The sequence below is a fragment of the Rhinopithecus roxellana genome, chromosome 11 (genome assembly GCF_007565055.1).
Source record: "Rhinopithecus roxellana isolate Shanxi Qingling chromosome 11, ASM756505v1, whole genome shotgun sequence".
Lineage (NCBI taxonomy): Eukaryota > Metazoa > Chordata > Mammalia > Primates > Cercopithecidae > Rhinopithecus > Rhinopithecus roxellana.
This window is the reverse complement of record NC_044559.1, coordinates 133285827-133313068: the sequence shown is the minus strand read 5'-3', so window position 1 is coordinate 133313068 and position 27242 is coordinate 133285827. Positions and strand designations below refer to the sequence as shown.

At 41.7% G+C, this 27242-nt stretch overlaps 1 protein-coding gene and 1 non-coding gene across 5 annotated transcripts in view; one reads left to right on the top strand and one right to left on the bottom strand.

The window, feature by feature from the left end:
* The window catches only part of MICU1 (mitochondrial calcium uptake 1), a 265058-nt gene that overhangs the window by 27265 nt on the left and 210551 nt on the right, over positions 1-27242 (bottom strand). For all 4 annotated transcript variants that reach the window (XM_010373066.2, XM_010373068.2, XM_030940185.1 and 1 more), the window contains one exon: positions 14195-14303. In XM_010373066.2, the coding sequence (XP_010371368.1) occupies positions 14195-14303 (109 nt within the window). The remainder of the gene's footprint in view (positions 1-14194; positions 14304-27242) is intronic.
* Positions 598-703, top strand: LOC115900512. Its single transcript, XR_004060196.1, has one exon. It is a non-coding gene; the product is annotated as a U6 spliceosomal RNA (small nuclear RNA).

The window sequence follows — 27242 nt, the reverse complement described above, 5'->3', positions numbered from 1 at the left end:
GGAGATCACGCCACTGTACTCCAGCCCAGCCTGGTCAACAGAGCGAAACTCTATCTCAAAAAATAAAAATAAAAAAATAAAATAAAATAAAATTTAAGAAAAGAAAACCAGTAGAAAGTAACAATGCAGCAATAAACTATTACAAATTTAAAAATACAGCATAACAACTATTTACATAGCATTTACATAGTAATGGGCATTATACGTAATCTTGAGATAATTTAAAGTACAGTTGACCCTGGGACAACATAGGCTTGAACTGCATAGGTCCACTTACAAGCAGATTTTTTTTTCAATACATTACATTGGAAAACTTTTTGGAGACTTACGACAATTTGGAAAACCTCATAGATGGACCACACAACATAGAAGTACCAAAAAAAAAAAAAAATTAGGAAAAAGGTATGTAGTGAATACATAAAAAATATATAGATGCTAGTTTATGTGTTAATTGACTGTATGGTATCAGTAATGCTTTTGGTCAACAGTGGGCTATTAGTAGTTAAGTTTTTGGGGAGTCCCAAGTTATCCTAGGATTTTCAACTGTGTGGGGTGAAAACAGCTAATCCCGCACTGCTCAAGGGTCACCAGCATCTAGCGCTCATCTGGCAGCACATATACTCAAACTGGAATGATCTGGAGAAGATTAGCATGGCCCTTGTGCAAGGACGACACATAAATTCGTGAAGTGTTCCATATTTTGATGATGATTTAAAAATAAAGTATATGGAAAGACATGTGTAGGTTATATACAAAAATACTATGCCACCATTTCATATATGGGACTTGAGCACCCAAAGATTTTGTAACTGTGTGTGTGTGGGGGGAGGGGGCGGTCCTGGAGCCAAACCCCTGAGGATACCAAGGGACAACTATTTTTATCTATATTTAAAAAAACATAGAGGGCCTGGCACGGTGGCTCACACCTGTAATTCCAGCACTTTGGGAAGCCGAGGTGGGTGATCATTTGAGGTCAGGAGTTCAAGACCAGCCTGGCCAACATAGTGAAACTCCGTCTCTATTAAAAATACAAAAATTAGCCAGGTGTGGTGGCATGTGCCTGTAATCCCAGCTACTCGGGAGGCTGAGGCAGGAGAATCTCTTGACCCTGGAAAGTGGAGGTTGCGGTGAGCCAAGATTGTACCACTGCACTCCAGTCTGGGTGACAGAGTGAGACCCTGTCTCAAAAAAATAAAAAATATATATAAAAATAAAATACACACAGAAATTAAGTTCACAAACTGCTCAAAGCTACCCAGCTAGTAAATGATGGAGACATTCAAATCCAGGCAGTCTGACTTCAGAGCCTCTACTCTTAACCATTATATATTTCTTCCTCTTTTCCAAGATTCATCTCAGCAGTAAAATTCCTTGGTTCTGTGGAGCAAGGAGGAGAGGCCTGTAATTCATGTAGGACTCAAACCAATGGAAAAAATCACTAGTCCAGGTCAGGAGAAAGCAGGTTTAAAAGCAAAGGCCTGGGTAGAGCCCAAGGAGAGCCTGTAAGAGACAGGGACATCTGAGAGCATGGAAGGACTTGGAAAGGCTAGCTGAGCACATGCTAGTCTTCTGTGCGCACCTCAACACACGAACAGTTAAAATTACTACTATCATCACCTCTTTAACATGGAAGAGGGTGAAGCATATGTCAAGTCCAAGGATGGGGGTTACAGAACATGAGGAGTTTGTTCCCTGGGTTGCTGGGAAGGGTAGAAGGGTAGAGGTTTATGTCTTGTTCAGATATATCAATATGTTCATTCACTCATTCATTTGTTGATCATATAATTGAGTTCCTCCTCTATCCCAGGTGCTGTTCTAGGCACATGGAATACATCCATAAGCAAGACAAATAAGCGTTCTAGTAAGGTGCAACAGATAATAAGCAAACACATAAACTTGAGAAAATATCAGGGAGTGATAAATGCCATATAAAAAAAAGATAATATGGGCCAGGCGCGGTGGCTCAACCCTGTAATCCCAGCACTTTGGGAGGCCGAGACGGGCGGATCACGAGGTCAGGAGATCGAGACCATCCTGGCTAACATGGTGAAACCCTGTCTCTACTAAAAAATACAAAAAACTAGCCAGGCGAGGTGGCGGGTGCCTGTAGTCCCAGCTACTCGGGAGGCTGAGGCGGGAGAATGGCGTCAACCCGAGAGGCGGAGCTTGCAGTGAGCTGAGATCCGGCCACTGCACTCCAGCCCGGGCGACAGAGGGAGACTTCGTCTCAAAAAAAAAAAAAGAAGATAATATGATACAGGATGATGGAACTACTTTAGAAGGAAAAGGTCTTCCGGAGGAAATGATTTGTATCAGACCTGAGTTACAAGGAGCTAAATAAATACATGGAGATCCCAGGCAAGAGCACTTGAGGTAGAAAGAACCACTACAAAGGCCTTAACTAACTCCAATAGCTAAGGCCTTAAGTGAGCTTAGTGTATTTGGAATGTAAAAAGATCAATGTGGAGTGGAGTGAACTGGGAAGAAAATGATATTTTATGAACTCAGAGAGTATACAGGGCCCATGGCATAGGCAGCCCTGTGTAAGCCACAGTCAGTAAAGAGGCGAGGGCTGTGGTAGGAGAGAGAGAGGAAAGGATGTGGATGCAGAGTATGTTTTGGAGGTAAAGAAAAAATAAATGTGTGAGTGAGAGTAAGGAATCAAGGAAAGTACCTATTTTTTTGTTGTTTGTTTTGAGATGGAGTCTTGCTCTGTCACCAGGCTGGAGTGCAGCAGCACGATCTCGGCTTCACCACAATCTCCGACTCCCTGGTTCAAGTGATTCTCCCGCCTCAGCCTCCCGAGTAGCTGGGACTACAGGCACTTGCCACCATGTCCAGATAATTTTTGTATTTTTAGTAGAGGGAGGGTTTCACCATGTTGGCCAGGATGGTCTCGATCTCCCGACTTCAAGATCTGCCCACCTTGGCCTCCCAAAGTGCTGGGATTACAGGTGTGAGCCAAAGTGCCCAGTTGATAGTGCCTATTTTTTTGAGCTCCTGAATATCTGAAGAATAATTCAATTAATAAACATCTATTGGCTGGGCGTGGTGACTCACACCTGTAATCCCAGCACTTTGGGAGGCCGAGGCAGGTGGATCACCTGAGGTCAGAGTTTGAGACCAGCCTGGCTAACATGATGAAACCCCATCTCTACTAAAAATACAAAAATCAGCCAGGTGTGGTGGCGGGCACCTGTAACACCAGCTACTCACTAGGCTGAGGTGGGAGAATCGCTTAAACCCAGGAAGTGGAGATTGCAGTGAGCTGAGATCACGCCCCTGCACTCCAGCCTGGGTGACACAATGAGACTCTGTCTCAAAAAAAAAAAAAAAAAAAATCCCAAAAAACATTCACTGAGGACGTCTCATCTATGTACCAAATGTTGTAGTCAGTAGTCTCTGCCCCATTTGACTAGCCATATTTGTGGAAATTCAAGCTCATGTCCATTATGTGCAGTTAGGAACTGATCACAATAGTGAAATGCAGAAGGTTTTAGGTTAACTCCCTTTTTTTTTTTTTAAATTGTAAAAGTTGTAGGCAGACATATGACTCAAAAAAAAAAAAAAGCTGTAGGCAATATAGTTGTTTATAATTTATACTGAGTAGTCAGGTAAGGCCTCTCTGAGGAAGTAACACTTGAATCTTCCCCTTGAAAGATCAACTGACGTTACTCAGGTAAAGATGATAGTTAGGTTTCTTTCTTTCTTTTTTATTTATTTTTTTTGAGATGCAGTCTCGCTCTGTCGCCCAGGCTCGAGTGCAGTGGCGCAATCTTGGCTCACTGCAAGCTCCGCCTCCCGGGTTCACGCCATTCTCCTGCCTCGGCCTCCCAAGTAGCTGGGACTACAAGCACCTGCCACCACGCCTGGCTAATTTTTTGTATTTTTAGTAGACATGGGGTTTCACCAAATTAGCCAGGATGGTCTTGAACTCCTGACCTTGTGATTCGCCCGCCTCAGCCTCCCAAGGCACTGGGATTACAGGCATAAGCCACCACCCCCGGCCATATAGTTAGGTTTCTAAAAGAAAAAAAATTAGGCTGTTAAACAGATAGATACATTTTCTTTTTCTTTTTTACATTTATTGTTTATTTTAAAAAACAGATATGGGGTCTCACTGTTGACCACGCTGGTCTTGAGCTCCTAGTCTCAGGGGATCCTCCTGCCTTGGCCTCCCAAAGTGCTAGGATTATAGTGGTTGGTACTGTCACAGTTAAATTCACATTTTTTGTTTGCTTTTATTTTTGTAGACCACATATGGGTGATTTTTTTTTTTTTTTTTTTTTTTTTTGAGAAAGAGTCTTGCTCTGTCACCTAGACTGGAATGCAGTGGTGTGATCTCAGCTCACTGCAACCTCTGCCTCCTGAGTTCCAGTGATTCTCCTGCCCCAGCCTCCTGAGTAGCTGGGATTACAGTATGTGCTATGACACCTGACTAAGTTTTGTATTTTTAGTAAAGACGGGGTTTCACCATGTTGGCCAAGCTGGTTTTGAACTCCTGACCTCAAGTGATCCGCCTGCCTTGGCCTCCCAAAGTGCTGGGATTACAGGGGCCCAGCCTCATATGGGTAATTTTTAATTCTTGGTTGCTGTAGTGGGTTAAGTGGTGGCCCCCAAAAAGATATGTCTACATCTTAGTCCTCAGAACCTATTAATGTGACCTTGTTGGAAACAGGGTCTTTGCAGATATAATTAAGGTCCTTGAGATGAGATCATCCTAGATTATCCAGCTGGGCTCTAAGTCCAATGACAGAAGAAAGAAGGACACAGTGAGAAGGAGGTGAAGGTCACATGAAGACAGAGGCACAGACTGGAGTCATGCAGCCACAAGCCAAGGAACACCTAGAGACACCAGAAACTGGCAGAGGCAAGGAAGGCATCTTCTCTAGAGTCTGTGGAGGGTGGTGGCCCTGCCAACATCTTAATTTCTGATTTTGGGCCTTTAGAATTGTGAGAGAATATATTTCTGTTAATTGATTGATTGTTCGAGATGGAGTCTCACTCTGTTGCCCAGGCTGGAGTGCAATGGCGTGATCTCGGCTCACTGCAACCTCTGCCTCCTGGGTTCAAGGGATTCCCCTGCCTAGTCTCCCGAGTATCTGGGATTACGGGTGTCCGCCACCACACCCAGCTAATTTTTGTATTTTTAGTAGAGATGGGGTTTCACCATGTTGCCCAGGCTGGTTTTGAACTCTTGACCTCAGGTGATCCACCCACCTTGGCCTCCCAAAGTGCTGGGATTACAGGCATGAGCCACTCCGCCTGGCCATTTCTGATGTTTTAAATCACCAAGTTTATGGTAATTTGTAATGGCAGCCCTGGGAAACAAACACATGTAGCTTCTCCCTGTTACTTGGCATGATTCTTTTTTTTTTTTTTGAGATGGAGTCTCAAAAAATTAAAAACAGAACTACCATACACCAGGCTGGAGTGCAGTGGCGCAATCTTGGCTCACTGCAAGCTCTTCAATTATTGATTGATTGATTGAGATGGAGTCTCACTCTGTTGCCCAGGCTGGATTGCACTGGTGCGATCTTGGCTCACTGCAAGCTCTGCCTCCTGGGTTCAAGCAATTCCCCTGCCTCAGCCTCCCGACTATCTGGGATTATAGGCACCTGCCACCATGCCTGGCTAATTTTTTGTATTTTTAGTAGAGACAGGGTTTCACTGTATTAGCCAGGATGGTCTCAATCTCCTGACCTTGTGATCCGCCTGCCTTGGCCTCCCAAAGTGCTGGGATTACAGGCGTGAGCCACCACGCCCAGTTTACTTGGCAGGATTCTAAGCTAACTTCTCCTAGATATCTATTACTATACACTTGGGGAATCCAAAGTTATACAGATAAAAGAAACAAGTCAAGCAGCCGGGCGCAGTGCCTGTAATCCCAGCACTTTGGGAGGCTGAGGCGGGTGGATTGCCTGAGGTCAGGGTTAGAGACCAGCCTGGCCAACATGGTGAAACCCCATCTCTACTAAAAATACAAAAATCAGCTGGGCATGGTGGCGGGCGCCTGTAATCCCAGCTACTCGGGAGCCTGAAGCAGGAGAATCGCTTGAACCTGGAAGGCGGAGGTTGCAATGAGCCGCGATCTGCCATTGCACTACAGTCTGGGCAACAAGAGCGAAACTCCATCTCAAAAATAAATAAATAAAGACTTCAAATCTTATATCTTTAGATTTGCAGATGCTGTCAAATCTTGCTTTGTGAAACAGCAGTAAAACCAAAGCTATTCTGGAGAAATGATCAGGCAGTGCTACACACACACACACACACACAGACACACACACACACACAGACACACACACAGACACACACACACAGACACACACAACACAGACACACACACACACACACACATACCCTACATGATATCATTAACTTGTTTTTCAAAAGATTCTTCAAAGATCAGTGGAAATGCTATTATTATTATTATTAGAGATGAGGTCTTGCTAGGTTGCCCAGACTGGCCTTAAACCACTCCTGGGCTCAAGAGATGCTCCTGCCTCAGCCTCCTGAGTAGCTGGGACCACAGGTGTGTGCCACTGAGCCCAGCTTGGAAGTACTAATTTAAACAAACAGATGCTATTTTAAGAAGTTATGTGGATCAATAAAATGAAATAAAAGGCATTCAGATGAGAAAGGAAGAAGTAAATCATCTCTATCTGCAGATGGAATGATCTTATATTTTTTCCTGGCTTTACTGAGGTATAATTGACAAATACAAATTATATATATTTAAAGTATACAATGTGATGTGTTGACATATGTATATACTGTGAAATAATTACCACAATCAAGCTAACTAACACTTTCATCACTTCAGGCCAGGTGCGGTGGCTCACGCCTGTAATCCCAGCACTTTGGGAGGCTGAGTTGGGCAGATCACTTGGGGTCAGGAGTTTGAGACCAGCCTGGCCAACATGGTGAAACCCCATCCTACTAAAAATACAAACATTAGCCAGGTGTGGTGTGCGACTGTAGTCCCAGCTACATGGGAGGCTGGGGCAGGAGAATCGTTTGAACCTGGAAGGTGAAGGTTGCAGTGAGCAGAGATTGCACCACTGCACTCCAGCCTGGGCAACAGAATGAGACCCTGTCTCAAAAAAACAAAAACAAAAACAAAACAATTCCATCACTTCACATAGTTACCTTTTTGTGTACGTATAAGAAACTCTTAAGATCTTAGCAAATTTCAAGTGTACAATAGGATTACTAATTATAGTCACCATAGTGTAAACTAACTCTCTAGAACTATTTCATCCTGCATAACTGAAGCTTTACACTCTTTGAACAAAATAACTCCCCATTTCCCTGACTCCTGTAGCTCCTGGGGATTAGCATTCTACTTTCTGCTTATATGAGTTCAACTTTATTTAGATTCCATATATAAGTGAGAACCATGATCTTGTATTAGAAAATCTTAAGGAATCTGCTAAAAAAAGTTGAACAAGCAAGATTGTTCTATATCTTCCCCAGCCCCAAGCAGGACAGGACCATCTGGGAATGAGCCTTCCCAGTGCCAGGAATGAAGAATGTCTATCAGTCTCATCTAAGCTGAGATTGATCAATGCTTCCATGGGAAGATTTCTGATAAAAAAAAAAAAAAAGTGGGGGAATGGGAAAAGAAACATACTCAGAACAGCCTGAGGTATGTGAGGTGTGCACAATTTATCAAGCCCAGAGACAGGAGTATGAGACTTCAGTCACAACCCTGTCCCCCCGATTCCATGGCCAGGTACAATTGTTTAAAGGCATTTTGCTCCTGACTAGCTGCCTTACCTGTTCGTTTCATGTTCCTGGAATCTGTGATACAAAGAACAATGTATACACAATCAATAGCTTATGTTATTTTAATGTAAATTCTTGGTAAACAAATTAGAAACTATCTCTTCCTAAAAAACCCACTTGTAACTGCTGCTAATTGGAGTGTTTATTCAGGGCAACTTAAATCTATGCTACTGGATTGCAGTCTTCAAACTTGACCCAAATAAACTCTAGGTATACTAAAAAAAAAAAAAAAAAAAAAAAAAAAGACTATTGATAAAATCTTAGTGCTTTGGAGAGACTGAAAAATCAAACATTGTGGTCATCAACAGTGAAATAAACGCATTTTTAGATAACCCAAAAACTAAAATAATTCATTGCTAGCAGATCTGCACTACAGGAAATGATAAAGGAAGTTCGGCTGGGTGTGGTGGCTCATGCCTGTAATCCTAGCCACTGTGGGAGGCTGACAGGTAGACTGCTTGAGCCCAGGAGTTCGAGACCAACCTGGACAACATGGTGAAACTATCTATAAAAAATAAAAAAAATGTTGCTAGGTGTGGTGGCATATGCCTGTGGTCCCAGCTAACCAGGAGCTGATGTGGGAGGACTGCTTGAGCCTGGGATATGGAGGCTGCAGTGAGCCAAGATGGTACCATTTTGAGCCGAGGTGCCTGAGAAAAACAGAAAGACAGAAAGAAAGAAAGACAGAAAGACAGAAAGACAGAAAGACAGAAGAAAGAAAGAAAGAAAGAAAGAAGAAAGAAAGAAAGAAAGAAAGAAAGAAAGAAGGAAAGAAAGAAAGAAAGAAAGGAAAGAAAGAAAGAAAGAAAGAAAGAAAAGAAAGAAAGAAAAGAAAGAAAGACAAGATTTTTTTTAGATTGATGGTAAGTGATACTACATAAAAACTTGAACTGGGGCCGGGAGTGGTGGCTCACACCTGTAATCCCAGCACTTTGGGAGGCTGTGGTGGGTGGATCATGAGGTCAGGAGTTCAAGACCACCCTGGCCAAGATGGTGAAATCTTGTCTCGACTAAAAATAAATTAGCCAGGTATGATGGTGGGCGCCTGTAATCCCACCTTTTGGAAGGTTGAGGCAGAGAACTGCTTGAATCCAGGAGGCGGAGGTTGCAGTGAGCCGAGATCGCACCACTGCACTCTAGCCTGGGCGACAGAGTGAAACTCTGTCTCAAAAGCAAACAAAAAGTTAATTTGAATTAATGTTTAATTTTTTTTAGTGACAAGGTCTTGCTATGTTGCCCAGGCTGGCTTTGAACTCCTGGCCTTAAGTGATCCTCCTGCTTTGACCTACCAAAGTGTTGGGATTATAGGTGTGAGCCACCACATGCAGCCAAACCCAAAATATTTGGAAGTTAAAAAACATACTTTTAAATAATCCATGAATTTACCTAATAAATCGAAAATATTTTGAACAGGATGATGTAAAAAATACTATATACCAAAACTGTGAAAAGTAGATAAAGCAGTGTGTGTGTTTTTTATTTTTTGGTTATGTGTTTTTTTTGTTGTTTTTTTGGAGACAGAGCCTTCCTCTGTCTCCCAAGACGGAGTACAGTGGTGAGATTTCAGCTCACCGTCACCTCTGCCTCCTGGGTTCTAGCAATTCTCCTGCCTCAGCCTCCCCAGTAGCTGGGATTACAGGTGTGTGCCACCATGCCTGGCTAGTTTTTGTATTTTTAGTAGAGATGGAGTTTCACCCTGTTGGCCAGGCTGGTCTCGAACTCCTGGCCTCAAGTGATCCACCCACCTTACAAAGTGATGGAATTGCAGGTGTGAGCCACCACGCCCAGACTAAAGCAGTGTTTATAGGAAAATGTATAGCTTCACAAGCTTATCTTAGAAAAGGTAAGTAAGGTTCCGTCTTAAAAAGCTTAGAAAAAGAAAAATAAAATAACATATACTGAAAATAAGTAGAATGAATAAGTAAAAAAGGTATGAGCAGAAATCAACTCAGTAGACAACAAACCATAGAGAAAATTAACAAAGTCGAAAATTGGTTCTTTGAAAAGATTAAAATTGCTAAACCCCTAGGTAGACTGAGTAAGAAATAGTTTTTTAAAAAAGAAAGAGAAGTCATAATTTGCCAACAGTAGGAGTAAAAGGGGATTTCAGATTCTACAGACATCAAAGGGATAATAATGGAATATTATGAAAAACTTCATGTCAATGAATTCAATAACGTAGATGACATGGGCAAATTCTTCAAAAATATAACTTAAAATTCATATAGCTGGGCGTAGTGGCTCACGCCTGTAATCCCAGCACTTTGGGAGGCCGAGGCAGGTAGATCACCTGAGGTCAGGAGTTCAAGACCAGCCTGACCAACATGGAGAAACCCCGTCTCTACTAAAAATACAAAATTAGCCAGGCATGGTGGTGCATGCCTGTAATCCCAGCTACTGGGGAGGCTGAGGCAGAAGAATCGCTTGAACCCAGGAGGCAGAGGTTGTGGTGAGCCGAGATCGCACCATTGCACTTCAACCTGGGCCAAAAGAGCGAAACTCTGTCTCAAAAAAACAAACAAACAAAATTCACATAAAACACAAACTTTACACATTTACTTAAAAAATCAAATTATCAAAACCTTTTCAGAAAGAAATTGGCAGGTCCAGATAGTTTCACTGATGAATTCTATCAAATACAACTCAGAAAGAAACAACACTCATCTTACAGAAACTTCTGAAAATAGAGAAGGAAAAAGTCCCTAACTCATTTTATTTATTTACTTATTTAATTATTATTTTTGAGATGGAGTCTTGCTCTGTTGCTCAGTCTGGAGTGCAGTGGCATGATCTAAGCTCTCTGCAACCTCCATCTACCAGGTTCAAGTGATTCTCCTGCCTCAGCCTCCTGAGTAGCTGGGACTACAGGCGTGTGCCACCACGCCCGGCTACTTTTTGTATTTTTAGTTACAGATGGGGTTTCACCATGTTGGCCAGGCTGGTCTTGAACTCCTGACCTCAGGTGAGCTGCCCATCTTGGCCTCCTAACGTGTTGATATTACAGGCATGAGCCACCATGCCTGGTCTATTTAATTAAATTAATTAATTTATTTAGAGATAGAGTTTCAACCTTGTCGCCCAGAATGGAGTGCAATGGCGCGACCTCAGCTCACTGCAACCTCCACCTCCCAGGTTCAAGTGATTCTCCTGCCTCAGCCTCCTGAGTAGCTGGGATTACAGGCACCTGCCACCATGCCCAGCTAATTTTTTGTATTTTTAGTAGAGACGGGGTTTCACCATGTTGGCCAGCCTGGTCTTGAACTCCTGACCTCAGGCAATCCACCTGCCTCAGCCTCCCAAAGTGCTGGGATTACAGGCGTGAGCCACTGTGCCCAGTCCCTAACTCATTGTATGAGGATAGAATACTCTGATATAAAACCTGAAAAGACATTACAAAAAATAAAATAAAATTACAGACCAGTATCTCTCAATATTTAACAAAATGTTAGCAAATCAGTCTAGTAATACATTAAAAAACCTAACACATCATTACAAATTGGGTTTATTTCAGGATAAGGAATAGTCAATGTCATCTACCATATGAAAAGAATAAAGCAGAAAAGGCATATGATCATTTCAATATACATAAAGAAAGTATCTGACAAAATACGAGAGCCATTGATGACAAAAACCCTTTTCAAATGAGGAAGAGAATATTATTTTCTTAATCTGACAATGAGCAACTATGAAAAATCTAATCTAATATCCAATTTAATGGTACAATATTGAATACTTTTCTCCAAAGTTCAGAAAGAAGCCAAGGATGTCCACTCTCATCACTTCTATTCAGTATTGTACTGGTGGTGTAAGCAAATGCGATAAAGCAAGAAAAAAAAAAAGCCATAAATTTTTTTTTTTTTTTTTTTTTTTTTGAGACGGAGTCTCGCTTTGTCGCCCAGGCTGGAGTGCAGTGGCCGGATCTCAGCTCACTGCAAGCTCCGCCTGCTGGGTTTACGCCATTCTCCTGCCTCAGCCTCCCGAGTAGCTGGGACTACAGGCGCCCGCCACCTCGCCCGGCTAGTTTTTTTTTTTTTTTGTATTTTTTAGTAGAGACGGGGTTTCACTGTGTTAGCCAGGATGGTCTCGATCTCCTGACCTCGTGATCCGCCCGTCTCGGCCTCCCAAAGTGCTGGGATTACAGGCTTGAGCCACCGCGCCTGGCCCATAAATTTTTTTTAAAAAAGGAGGCCGGGCGCGGTGGCTCAAGCCTGTAATCCCAGCACTTTGGGAGGCCGAGATGGGCGGATCACGAGGTCAGGAGATCGAGACCATCCTGGCTAACACGGTGAAACCCCGTCTCTACTAAAAATACAAAACATAGCCGGGCGAGGTGGCGGGCGCCTGTAGTCCCAGCTACTCCGGAGGCTGAGGCAGGAGAATGGCATAAACCCGGGAGGCGGAGCTTGTAGTGAGCTGAGATCCGGCCACTGCACTCCAGCCCGGGCGACAGAGCAAGACTCCGTCTCAAAAAAAAAAAAAAAAAAAAAAAAATTAAAAAAGGAGATGAAACTATCTCTGTTTGAAGATGAAAGGATTATTTACACAGAAAAACCTGAGGAATCTACAAGACGACTAAGTGAATTTAGCAAAATTACAGAATATAAAATTAATAGATAAAAATCAGTTATATTTTAATATTAGCAGCAAACAATTAGAAGATAAAATAAATTCCATTTATAATGGGATCAAAAACCATAAAATACTTAAGCATAAATTTTGACAATATATGTGCAAGACCTGTATTAATAAAACTTTAAGACCACTGCTGAGAGAAAACGAGATCTTAAAAAATGGGGAGATACATTATGCTCATGAATTATAAGATGCATTATTACTAAGGCGTTGATTCTTCCCAAATTGATCTACATACTCAGTGTTACTGTAATCACAATTCCACTTCTTTTTGCATAGAAAGTGACAAGCTGATTCTAAAATTTATATGGAAATACAAACAACCTAGAATATCCAAAGTAATCTTGAAAAAGAAGACCAAGTTGGCAGCATTTACAATAGCTGACATTTCAGGACTTTCATATATGCTCATATATTCCTTATTAAAAAAAAAAAAAAAGAGAGAGAGACTATGTTGCCCAGCTGGTCTCAAACTCCTGGGCTCCAGCAATCCTGCACAATCTTGGTTCACTGCAACCTCTGCCTCCCAGATTCAAGCAATTCTCCTGCCTCAGCCTCCCGAGCAGCTGGGACTACAGGCGTACACCACCATGCCTGGCTAATTTTTGTATTTTCAGTAGAGATGGAGTTTCGCCATGTTGACCAGGCTGGTCTCGAACTTCTGACCTCAGGTGATCCGCCTGCCTCGGTCTCCCAAAGTGCTGGGATTACAGGCATGAACCACCACGCCTGACTATATTCATACAGTGGGTTACTACTCATCATAAAAAAGGATTAAACTACTGACACACGACGGAGATGGATCTCAAAAACATTGAGTGAAACCTTAGAAGGAGTGTACATTTATATAATTCCATTGTATGAAGTTCTAGAAAACGCAAAACTAATCTACGGTGGAAAACTATACAGTACAAAGGTTGCCTCTTGGTGAGTGGGGGCAAAAACTGAAGGGGCCTGAAAGAACTTTAAATGAATCTTGAACTTTAGTTAATATTCATACTGAAGTAATTGGGAGTGAAGTATACTTACGTCTGCAACTTACTTTGAACATGTCAAATAAGATCGATGATAACTTAGAGAGATGAAAATATGCACAGTCATCCGATCAAGCAAATATAGCAAAATGTCAATTGAGCTGAATATGTGGATGTTATTTAAATAATTATTTCAACTGTTCTGAATGTTTGAAAATTTTCATAATGAAATGTTGGGGGAAAAATTGTGCTTTCAATTCCTCTGTGCTCTCATGTTGCCTGTACAAACTGTAACTGAATTTCTATGAAGTAAGCCAAAGGAGTGGGGGTGCTATTCTCAGAGTCATATTATCTTAAAAAAAGTCTTAATATAAGAAATAAACTAAAGCATTCCTTCTCATCAAAGAGAAGGAATTCCTTCTCTCAAATGAGAAGCATTCCTTCTCATACTTAAATTGTATAGTGACTTTAGCTTCACACTGTATATATAATGACTCTGGCTCAGATGGGGGAAGTTCTGCAGCTTCATGCCCTGTGCCTTAGCTTAGATGCTTATTTTCAAGGTTAGTCATTTAAAGATGGGCACCTGCCCAGACTACAGCCTTAGCACAAGAAAATATATTCACTGAACTTGGCATCTCAGGGTGAAATGCAAGGCTCATACAATGTCAACAAATCAAAACACATTTCAAGGATGCCAAGAAAAACTTACCTTTTACTGTTCAGGAGGGGCAGTCACCTAAGAGATTACAGATTAGGTTCATACCTTCCAAAAAACACTTTTTGAGTTTCATTACCTTTATCAAGAGATGCTCCAGCCATATGGTAAAAACTCAGTGCAGTGTCCACATCATTAATGTTCTTTAGGAAAGTAAAGAAGTTCTCCACCTCCTGAAATGTCAGACCCTGAAAGAGGAAAGACAGCAAGGTAAGGCAGGACCTGTAACAAAAAGCAGCACAATATGCACAGGCGTGATTCACGTCTGCAAATCAGAAATTTATGCTCATGTCTGGAACAGAAACTGAATAAATTAGTCAAGAAATGTCAAACTCTTAAATAGCAGGGGAACAAAACTCTTGAATTCTACCCTGAGAAAGGCAAACTGGCTAGATACTTCCCTCTCACACATAAAATCTGACAAAGCTGCTTACAGTGATGGCTGAGTATCTTAATGAAAATATTTCTTTTTTTCTTTTTTTAGGCAGAGTTTTGCTTTGTCGCCCAGGCTGGAGGGCAGTGGCATGATCTCGGCTCACTGCAACCTCTGCCTCCCAGGTTGAAGCAATTCTTCTACCTCAGCCTCCCAAGTAGCTAGGATTACAGGTGCGCACCACCATGCCCAGCTAATTTTTATATTTTTAGTAGAAACACGGTTTCGTCATGTTGGCCAGACTGGCCTTGAACTCCTGACCTCAGGTGATTCACCCGCCTCAGCCTACCAAAGTGCTGAGATTACAGGTCTGAGCCACTGCACCTGGCCTAATGAAACTATTTCTAACTGTGCTCTCCAATTAGACACACTATCAATTATGACACTTCCTAATTGGGCTATAGCTACTTGACCTGTTATACATCTTAAGAAGTAAAATCAGAGTCAGGACTTCCAGTTTAATAGTCTGCTCACAGGCCAGCTGAGCTTTTTGAGGCTTAAGCTAATTAGAGAATCACCAAAGTCAGTGATATGCAGGGGAAGGGTATCAGTATTTAGCAAAACCCAAGTAATGGGGAAGTTGTTCATTATCTCAATTTAAAAGCTACTCACAAAGTAATGTGCCACTTAACTTTAATGAAATTCTGTGAATGAAGACTTTTTTTCAAAAGCTGTTCAAAGACTTGCTGATCTCTAATTCTACTTTCTATGATGGATCGAGAAAAAGTAGTTATAGAAATAGGGGCTACTGGGAATTCCTTTATTGGGAGGAAGATTCGTCCTATTTGCCTTTTCCCCGCTTCCCACACATCATGCTGTGATAGAAATAAATGCAGTTTCTAAGTAGGGAAAACACTGGGAAATCTCCTAGATGTCCCAGACACTGATGTTAATGCCTTTTAATGAAGCATCAGGTCCTTAAAGGGCTGCAGATGTAGACTGGCTTCTACTTAGTGCTGCTCCTCTTGCAATTTTCATTTTCCCAAACTGCAGAGCCCAGGAACTCACATCAGGAACTCAGTAATAAGCAAATCTTAATACAATCTACAGTTCTTTCCTGGTACTCTCCAAACTGGGTCAACTGTATGTTTCTCATCTCATCAAACTGAAAGCTAAAAGACTGTATGAGGCTGGGTGCATGATTCATGCCTGTAATTCCAGCACTTTGGGAGGCCAAGGCAGGAGAATGACTTGAGCTCAGTGACTAGCCTGGGCAACATGGTGAAACCTCATCTTTACAAAAAATACAAAAAAAGTTAGTGAGTGTGGTGTCGTGTGCCTGTAGGACCAGCTATTTGGGAGGCTGAGGTGGGAGGATTGCTTGAGCCTGGGAGGCAGAGGTTGCAGGGAGCTGAGATCATGCCACAGCACCCCAGCCTGGGTGACAGGGCTAGATGCTGTCTCAAAAACAAAACACAATAAAAAAGACTGTATGATTATGTCACATGATATTTTATGTTTTTCTTTTTTTTTTTCCTTAGAATCATAGAACTTAAAAAACTTTATTGTGGAATATGATGACTATATAGAAAGGCGCATAAAACATAAATGTACAATTTATCAAACTGAAGAAAGTGAACACCCATAGAACCTTCATTTAGGTCAAGGAACAGACTATTATCAGCATCCCAGAAGCCTCCTCTTTCCCCACAATATGCCCCTTCCTAATCATAAACTCCAGCCCCTGCCCAACCCCTACTGACAATAACCACTATTCTGACTTTTAAGGAATCCATTTCCTTGCTTTTTCAAAAATAGCATTTTTATAAGTAAACAGCATTATTTACAAAAACTGTTGCTTAATTTTATCTATTGTGGAACAGTAGACATGGAATCATGGAGCAGGCATTCTGTTATATATGCTTCTCTCTTTAAGATTTGTTCATGGGCCGGGCGCGGTGGCTCAAGCCTGTAATCCCAGCACTTTGGGAGGCCGAGGCGGGCGGATCACGAGGTCAGGAGATCGAGACCATCCTGGCTAACACGGTGAAACCCCGTCTCTACTAAAAAAATACAAAAAACTAGCCGGGCGAGGTGGCGGGCGCCTGTAGTCCCAGCTACTCGGGAGGCTGAGGCAGGAGAATGGCGTAAACCTGGGAGGCGGAGTTTGCAGTGAGCTGAGATCTGGCCACTGCACTCCAGCCTGGGTGACAGAGCAAGACTCCTTCTCAAAAAAAAAAAAAAAAAAAAAAAAAAAAAAAAAGATTTGTTCATGTTTTTGTGTGTATCTGTAGTTCATTAATTTTTATTGCTATAAAGTATTTCATTGTGTGCATATACCATGATTTGTTTATTCATTCTATTTAGGCTGTTTCCAATTTTTGGCAATTATGAACAGTGGTTCATCTGTACTTAGCATTTATTCAAAGATTTATAGAGTACCAGCCGGGTGTGGTGGCTCACACCTGTAATCCCAGCACTTTGGGAGGCCGAGGTGGGCAGATCACCTGAGGTTGGGAGTTCAAGATCAGCCTGACTAACATGGAGAAATCCCATCTCTACTAAAAATACAAAAAAATTAGCTGGATGTGGTGGTACATGCCTGCAATCCCAGCTACTTGGGAGGCTGAGGCAGGAGAGGTGAGCCTGGGAGGTGGAGGCTGCAGTGAGCCAAGACCGCGCCATTGCACTCCACCCTGGGCAACAAGAGTGAAACTGCGTCTCAAAACAAAACAAAACAACGAAAAAACAAAAAACAAACATTTATAGAGTACCTACTATGTACCAAGTGCTGTAACTTTTGGTAGTGGATTAGAAGGCCTATATTGGCCGGGTGCGGTGGCTCAAGCCTGTAATCCCAGCACTTTGGGAGGCCGAGACGGGCGGATCACGAGGTCAGGAGATAGAGACCATCCTGGCTAACATGGTGAAACCCTGTCTCTACTAAAAAATACAAAAAAACTAGCCGGGCGAGGTGGCGGGCGCCTGTAGTCCCAGCTACTCGGGAGACTGAGGCAGGAGAATGGCGTAAAACCCCGGAGGCGGAGCTTGCAGTGAGCTGAGATCCGGCCACTGCACTCCAGCCTGGGCGACAAAGCGAGACTCCGTCTCAAAAAAAAAAAAAAAAAAGAAGGCCTATATTATATGCTTTTACCCTAATTTGAGGTCACTCTCTTGGCTTTGCCTTAGAGCGCCCAGAGTTAGGTCTCATTATGGATGCCATAGTATGCTATTTAATGCAGGCACTAGGTAGAATCAAATTTAGAGGACAATTCCATAGGATTAGAAGTACAGGTTGTACAATATCATTGCTTGTGGATGGACACATTAATAATCTTCCTTTCCCTTCCATCAAAAGACACATAAAGGTGGAAGCAACCCAACAGTCTACTGATGGATGAATGGATAAACAACCCGGCGCGCACGCACAATGGAATATTGTCTAGCCTTTAAAAGGAAGAAGATTCTGACACAAGCTACAGGATGATGGGCCTTGAAGACATTATGCCAAGGGAAATACACTAGCCACAAAGGACAAATGATAGTACTATATGACTGCACTTATACGAGGTACTGAGAGTAGCCAAAGATGGTGGTTGTAAGGAACTGGGAGAGGGAGAATGAGGAGCCATTATTTAATTATTCAATGGTAAGGAGTTCTGGTTTGGGAAGATGAACAGGTTCCAGAAATAGATGTGTATTTTACCACACACAACACACATTCATACACAACATGCTAAAGTTCTTTTACTTTTCTTATTAAGGTATAAAATCCTGTAGGAGTTGGAGAGTTACGGGACTGTTATTGAAAGGGTATTTGAGGCTAAAAGGTTAACATAAAATTCCTAAAACAGGGCATGGTAGAAGAGACGTCTCCCACTCTGATGATCAACAACCTCTAATGTTTGTTAGCTTCTCTTTTTTTTGTTTTTTGAGACGGAGTCTCACTCAGTTGCCCAGGCTGGAGTGCAGTGGCGTGATCTCTGCTCACTGCAAGCTCCACCTCCTGGGTTCACGCCATTCTCCTGCCTCAGTCTCCCGAGTAGCTGGGAGTACAGGCGCCCGCCACCTCGGCCGGCTAGATTTTTGTATTTTTAGTAGAGACAGGGTTTCACTGTGTTAGCCAGGATGGTCTCCATCTCCTGACTTTGTGATCCGCCCGCCTCGGCCTCCCAAACTGCTGGGATTACAGGCGTGAGCCACCGCGCCCGGCCTGTTTGTTAGTTTCTAACAAACACTGTGAAACATCAAATACTACAGCTCAAGACCGGAGTGCTTATGCTGAGAATTATATGAGGACAGAGAGAGAGAGAACAATCTAAACTGAATGGCTATTCATTTAGTGTTTAGAAAAACAGTGGGCTGCAAATCACATTATATAACTATTAAATCTAAATATACAACACTACACTGTTGTCATAAAGATATAATAAAAAATTTTATTGAGCACTTACTAATTCATCACTTATCATTATGCCAAGAACAGTGAGGGAAAGTGCATTGGACACAGGCCTTGATTTTTTGGAGCTTACTGTTTAGATAGACCTCCTTAAAGAAAAGATGATGTCAGTCACAAAATTCTTCCTTTTTTGGTAACTACTATAGTAAAAATCCAGAGGGCTATTAGAAAAAAACTACAGTAAGACTATAACATGAGCTTTATGGCTGGTAAGATGGAAAGTGAAAAGATATGCTTATTGTAAATTGAGTTGTTTGGACACGAAGGCTACAGCTTATGAAACAATCTATTGGCAGGTGACTAGAACTGCAGACATAATGGTCAAAAGGAACTATCTCTTAGAGGAGCTACTGTGACTAATTGTTGAACAAACTGGTTATCTATTTACCTTTGGAAAGATGGATTTATATAAAACCGGGCTCTAGGTGACTATAAAAAGAAGATAAGATTAATAATAGTTCGTAGACAATAGATATATTTCTTTAGGATGTTTAAAAATTAATTTAACATTAGGAAGTTGTTAAGCAAGTAAATAGAATTGTCTCTCAAAACTAAAAGCAGAGCTGGGTGTGGTGGCTCATGCCTGTACTCCCAACACTTTGGGAGGTCGAGGCAGGTGGATCACCTGAGGTCAGGAGTTCGGGACCAGCCTGGCCAAACAGGGTGAAACCCCATCTCTACTAAAAATACAAAATTATCTGGGCATGGTGGCGCATGCCTGTAATCCCAGCTACTCGGGAGGCTGAGGCAGGGGAACTGTTTGAACCTGGGAGGCAAAGGTAGGAGTGAGCCAAGATCGCGCCATTGTACTCCAGCCTAGGTGACAAGAGCAAAACTCTGTCTCCAAAAAAAGAAAAAAAAAAAAGCAGTGGATAAAACTTTTAGAAGAAAACACAGGAGAGGCTGAGCACAGTGGCTCAGCCCAAAGTGCTGGCCTGTAATCCCAGCACTTTGGGAGGCCAAGGTGGGCAGATCACTTGAGCCCAGAAGTTTGAGACCAGCCAGCCAACACGGCAAAACCCTGTCTCTATTAAAAACACAAAAATTAGCCAGCCATGGTGGTACGCGCCTGCAGTCCCAGCTACTCAGGAGGCTGAGGAATGAGAATTGCGTGAACCCAGGAGGTGGAGGTTGTAGCGAGCCAAGATCATGCCACTGCGTTCCAGCCCGGGCAACAGTGAAACTCTGTCTCAAAAACAAAAATAAAAACAAAAACAAAAAAACACATAGGAGAAAAATCTTCATGACCCTGACTAAGGCAAGAGTTCTTAGATGACACCCAAAGCACAAACCATAAAGGGAAAAAAACTGATTGGTTAGACTTCATCAAAATTAAAAAAATCTGGGCTTCAAAATAATGAGAAAATAGAAAAATCACAAGCTAGGAGAAAATACTTGAAAATCATATATTTGATAAAGGAGTTGAATCCAAGTCAGGCACGGTGGCTCACACCTGTAATCCCAGCACTTTGGGACACCAAAGCAGGTGGATCACCTGAGGTAGGGTGTTCGAGACCAGCCTAACCAATACGATGAAATCCCGTCTCTACTAAAAATACAAAAATTAGCCAGGCTGTGGTGGCAGGCACCTATAATCCCAGCGACTCAGGAGGCTGAGGCAGGAGAACTGCTCGAACCTGGGAGGCAGAGGTTCAAGTGAGCTGAGATTGCGCCACTGCACTCTAGCCTGGGTGACAGAGGGAGACCCTGTCTCAAAAATATAAAAAAAAGGACTTGTATCCAGAATTATATAAACAACTATTATAACTCAATATATGGGAAGTCCAACAACCTGATTTAAAAAAGATGTGAATAGATAGTTTACCAAACAAGACAAGTGAATGGCTAATAAGTACAGGAAACAATGCTTAGCATCATAGGAAAATACAAATTAAAATCACAATGATATACCACCACACACCTATTAGAATGACTGTAAGAAAGAAGACAGACAATAACAGGTGTTGATGAGGGTGTGGAGAAACTGGAACTCTTGTACATTCACGTGGAAATGTGAAATGGTTCCGCCACTTTGGAAAATGGTTTAGCAGTTTCTCAAAAAATTAAATTTACCATACAACCCAGCTACTTCACTCCTAGGAATCTTCAACAAAAATGAAAGCACAGGTCTGCAGGATGACTTCTATGCAATGTTCACAGCAGCATTATTCCTAATAGCCCAAAACTGGAAACAATCCAAATGTGAATGGATAAATAAAATTTATCCAAGCAATAAAATGCCATTTACTCTTCTGCAATATAAAGTAATAAACTACTAATACAAGCATCTACATAAACTTTAAAAATATTGTGCTAAGTAAAAGAAGCCAGATACAAAAGACTATCTTATATTATTGTATTTATATGAAATGTCCAGTAAATGCAAGTCTATAGAGACTGAAAGCCGCTTTATAGGTGCCTGGGGCTAGGGTAGAAATGAGTAATTGCCTGGGGCTAGGTAGAAATGACTGAAAGCTAGCAAGAGGGATCTTTCTGGGGTGATGGAAATGTTCTAAAACTGAATGGCAGTGATAATTGCATAACTGCAAATTTACTAAAAATCACTGAATTGTACAGTTAAAATGGATAACTTATGGTATATAAATTATACCTCGAAAAAAGTTGTTAAAAAATACAAAGCAGTCAGCATAGATGAGAAAAGGAAAATGTAGCTTCCTTTGGAGTCAGCTGTAAAGCGAGATATCTAGTGCTGACAGGCCATGAAGAGTGCAAACACACTGTAATGGATGATTCCCTCATCCTGCCTTTTAATCAGTCACAGCAAATCCATCTACCAGGAGCCAATCTAATTGCCCAAGTTCTGTCTGTGGCCCACTGAAAAAAACAGTCTCCTTCCTTCCTTATATCCCATGCCTCTCAACAATCTTGTCATGTATCCTCTGCTCAATCTCCTGCTTATGTATGTATTTATTTATTTTTTTGAGACAGAGTCTCACTCTGTCATCTAGGATGGAGTGCAATGGAGCAATCTTGGTTCACTGTAACCTTCACCTCCCAGGTTCAAGCAATTCTCCTGCCTTAGCCTCCCAAGTAGCTGGGAATACAGGCACCTGCCACCATGGCTGGTTAATTTCTTGTATTTTTAGTAGAGATGTGCTTTCACCATGTTGGCCAGGCTGGTCTTGAACTCCTGACCTCAGGTGATCCACCTACGTTGGCCTCCCAAAGTGCTGGGATTACAGGTGTGAGCCACTGCGTCCGGCCTCTCCTGCCTAGTTTTAAAACAATTTTAATTAATATTTTTATACCAGGTACAAAGCAATTCTTTCTGAACGCTGTCCTACATGTGGCCCATGTTACCTATTTCTTGGGTACCTTTCAGAGGTATTACTATGCCTGTCTTGCTCTAATAAAGCATCTTCCTATTGCAAACCCCAGACATCTCTTCAACTGTTGCCTGGGAGCAGGGGAAATTATACCATTTCTGTTACTTATATTTCTACAAGTATCTAACCTTTCTGAAACACCACTTTCTTCATATCTTCATCTCTTCCACTCACAACATGCCCATGATTTCCTACTGTCAACTGGATAAACCCCCAAACTTCTTAGCCTGGGATTTACAGTCCTCCACCATCTGCTTCCATTACTTACCTTTCTAGCTATCTTCCTAGGAATCTTAGGCTGGAATCTGGCAACACTGGTTTTGTTTCCCTAAAAACTTGTGCTTATTTAAACCACGGAGAATAAGGAGTGGCAACAAACAGGATGATTAGTAAGAAGATTACGGACTCTGGAATAAGAATAAAGCTTTGAACCCTGGTGCCACCTTCCTAAGACAGTGTGTGATCTCAGGTTAATAACTAAGGCTCAGAGGACTATTTCTCACCTGAAAAATGATAATTCTATCTAATATCTACCAAGCAGGTAGATAGATAAGGTATGTAAAATGTCTAATACACAGAAAGTACTCTGTAAGTGGTAGATATGAGTGCTTAGTAATTTGGCAGGCTAATTACTACAGAACTAGTGATAATGCATTTATTCTACTAAGCTCTGAAGTAGGCTGTCTTCTCTGGAATGCTAGAATATGTAGGATCTTGAGGGATAGGGAATAGAGGAAAAGTTGATGTAAATGAAATTCATTGTCAGGAAAGTAATACAGGGAAAACTCATAAAACTAAATCTCCTACAGTAATTCATAGCTTAGTACTCCTTTGGGGGAAGTGCAGGTTTCAAAGCTAATTAGTAAAAAAAAAAAAAAAAAAAAAAAGTAGAGTTCCAGTCTTTTTAGTTTTATGGCCACATCTCACATGCTATGCTACATAGTGACTGGCAGGCACCTAATATTTGGAGTTAATGAGTTTTCAAGGGGTATGCTAGCAATTTCTAGAATCTGATATTCTACAGATGACTAACGTGGATCAAATATCTGAGAATAAGTGAAAAAGGTGACCTCACATATATTAGCCATAGATGATATGAAAACTTAATCATCTAATAGTTTTATTAGAACTGTTTGATAAGTACTAACTGCTTAATGGCTAGTAGCAGAATTAATAAGCAATCATATACACAGAAGGCTGTTGGGGATAGGGTTATGACAGGAAACACTTAGCAAAAGCAAATGTCTTTATAAGCTTCTGCTTGTCAAAATCCTACTCCACATTTAAGGCCAAGTTTGAATTGTACTTCCTCCAAGAAATCTTACTCGGTCTCTTTAGCTGGTTCTAATCTTCCTTCTTAGTGCTTCAAAAAGATCTCATACCTTTAATAGAGTACTCAACACATTTATCATTGCATTTGACAAGCACTTACCACCATACGGAGGACATGCAAAGATGACTAAGGCACTGCTTTCAAGAAGCTCAAAGCTAAGTGAGTTGCCTTGCTTTACTTTTGTTTAAAATCTGTTTCATTCCAGTAGGAATGCTAAGTTCTCTGAGGCAGACACTGGTGTGCTCACTACTGCATTCCCAGTATTTAGAAGAGTGTTTGGCACATAGTAGGTGCTCAATAAATATTGAATATAAATGTGAATATAGAATTATAGAGTTCTTTGCTACATATTTTTTCTCTTACTAGACTATTACAGACTTAAGAAATAGATATAGTTGTGCCAGGTGCAGTGGCTCACACCTGTAATCCCAGCATTTTGGGAGGCCAAGGCGGGCGGATCACAAGGTCAGGAGATTGAGACCATCCTGGCTAACACAGTGAAACCCCGTCTCCACTAAAAATACAAAAAAATTAGCTGGGCGTGGTGGTGGGCACCTGTAGTCCCAGCTACTCGGGAGGTTGAGGCAGAAGAATGGCATGAACCCGGGAGGTGGAGCTTGCAGTGAGCCGAGATCAGGCCACTGCACTCCAGCCTAGGTAACAGAGCAAGACTCCATCTCAAAAAAAAAAAAAAAAAACAACAACAAAAAAGAAAAGAAATATATATAGTTGTAAGGATAATGGATGGTCTTTTTCACAGCACCTGGCTTAGTGTCTTACACACAGCAATATCTGCCATTGAACTGAGTTATAATTTTCAATTTCATCCTTAAGAAGTTATTAGTAGCTTCTGCACTCATAGGGGATCACCACTGTGAATTATATTTATGAAGTCTCAGAAAACTCTTTGTTAAATAAAAACATAGGGGTTGTTCAGAGCATCAATAGAGTAATTTTCATCAAGCATGGCAGGTTCCCCAGTTCTTCAAACTATTACTTAGGGATAAAACAGCTAGGGACACTGATGGAGCATTGCATCTCTAGGGCAGTGACTCACAAGCCTAGCTGCACACTAGATTTACCTGGGAACCCTTTGTATTAGTCCGTTCTTTGCTGTGCATAAAGACATACCTGAGACTGGGTAATTTATAAAGGAAAGGTTTAATTGACTCACAGTTTTGCAGGGCTAGGGATACCTCAGGAAACTTACAGTCATGGTAGAAGGGGAAGCAAACATATCCTTCTTCACATGGCAGCAGGAAGAAGAATGAGTACCTGGTGAAGGGGGAAGCCTTTTATAAAACCATCAGATCTCATGAGAACTAACTCACTGTCATGAGAACAGGCTGGGGGAAACTGCCCCATGATTCAATTATCTCCACCTGTTCCCTCCCAGGACATATGGGGATGATGGGAACTACAATTCAACATGAGATCTGGGTGGGGACACAGCCAAACCATATCACCCTTTAAGAAACACTTCTGGAATTTCTCATGCAGAGGGTTAAGAAAACCCCAAACCACTGATGCCCGGACTCACCTACTGAGCCTCTGATTTAATTGATTTGAAGAGGGTCCAAACAAACCACACTCCTTAAAAATTCCTAAAGTGATCCCATTGTAGAGAAGCACTGCCTTAGAGGAACAGTATGATTAGGAGAAAAGCACTTTCTTACGGAAAAGACAAGATCTGGAATAGGAAGCCTTGTATTTTAGACCAGACTCTGAATGGGTTATTAACTTCTCTTTCTGTCTCTATATTCTCAAAAGCACAGTATCTAACAAGGCTGCTAGAAAGAAAGAGAAAAAAGGCTGTGAAACATTTCACGGTCATTAATTTATATGCCAATTTTTTTTTTTTTTTTTTTTTTTTGAGACGGAGTCTCGCTCTGTCACCCAGGCTGGAATGCAGTGGCCGGATCTCAGCTCACTGCAAGCTCCGCCTCCCAGGTTCATGCCATTCTCCTGCCTCAGCCTCCGGAGTAGCTGGGACTACAGGCGTCCGCCACCTTGCCCGGATAGTTTTTGGTATTTTTTAGTGGAGACAGGGTTTCACCATGTTAGCGAGGATAGTCTCGATCTCCTGACCTTGTGATCCGCCCATCTCGGCCTCCCAAAGTGCTGGGATTACAGGCTTGAGCCACTGCGCCCGGCTCTATGTAAAAATTTAATACCACCACTAGGACCTTCAATCTCTTAGGTCTTGTTTGATATGTTGATACAGAACCTCACACAGAAATTGATTAATGTCAGCCAAATGAAAACTTAGATTTTCATGTTAACAAATCCAAAGTGGAATAAAAGAAGCAATTAGAAAGCAGATGGCGATTCCCCTTTTATAGGAAACGGTCCTAGAGAGATGGACTCGTAACCTTAGGAGCAAAGGCCCTTCATTGACACTCACTTTAGTTAATTGCTATGTTCACAAACTATTTAATCAACATGAGAGGACAATCAATCTTAATCTCATTGCTAACACAGGCTAGAAATTCTGGGCCAAAAGTAATTTAACACTGCAGATTTTCATCATCTGACAAAATTTGTCCTTTCATTTTAGAGCTCTTTTGCAAGGTCTTCAGATCCTAAATTAACTCCTGTCAATGCTCAAATACTCTGTTCCTTCAAGGGAGATGTCTCTAATGCCCAATTTATTGCTTTTAAGTATAAATTCATAATGAAATATGAATTCATCTATCATGATAGATAATTAAAGTAAAATCAATATCTGAACCAACCTTTAAAAATAAGCCTGGTCAAAATAAAGGAGCATGTCTGAATGCAAACACTATACTTCCAGCATAGGGGCTAAAAAATCCACCTATACATTCATAATCAGTTTTTTGAAATTACGATTTCCAACAGACATGAGCTAAGTACTGGGTAGTGTAGAAGTGCTCTATGGGAGATAAATGTTTTTTCTCTGTCACTTTCCATTAATGATGAGTTTTCCCCACAGCCAAGAGAACACCTGCTGTGGGAAAAGGCTGGACTGAGTTCACAGAAGCTGACACTTCCTCTCAGAGTCCAGCCTGCCCTCATTTGCAGCCCACAGCCTGGTTCAGAGGTCCTTTCAACTTTTCAACATCCAAGACAAGGAGGAAAAAGTCTGGCTGATAAGAAGGGCTTTCCACCAAGTTGGGGCAATGCTATGCATACAAGATTTCTTGCACAAAGACTAACTAGGAAACTGGGACAAGCACTAGCAATCCTCTATCTTATTTTCAATTATTGAATCTTTAAAGCTAGAAGGGCCCTTACAGCAAGCATCTAGGATAAGCCTCTCAATTCATGAGGCCAATAAGGTTAAGTGATTTGTCTAATGACTCTGAGGCAGAAGTTGATCTCAAGTTTTCCATCTTCATGCCTACCATGCCATACTACCTTGGTCATATGGTTTGGCTGTGTCCCCACCCAAATCTTGAATTGTAGCTCCCATAATGCCCATGTGTTGTGGAAGGGACCTGGTGGAAGGTAACTGAATCATGAGGGTAGATCTTCCCTGTGCTGTTCTTGCGATAGTGAATAAGTCTCAGAAGATCTGATGGTTTCATAAAAAGGAGTTCCCCTGCACATGCTTTCTTTCTTGCCTGCCACAATGTAAGACGTGTCTTTTCA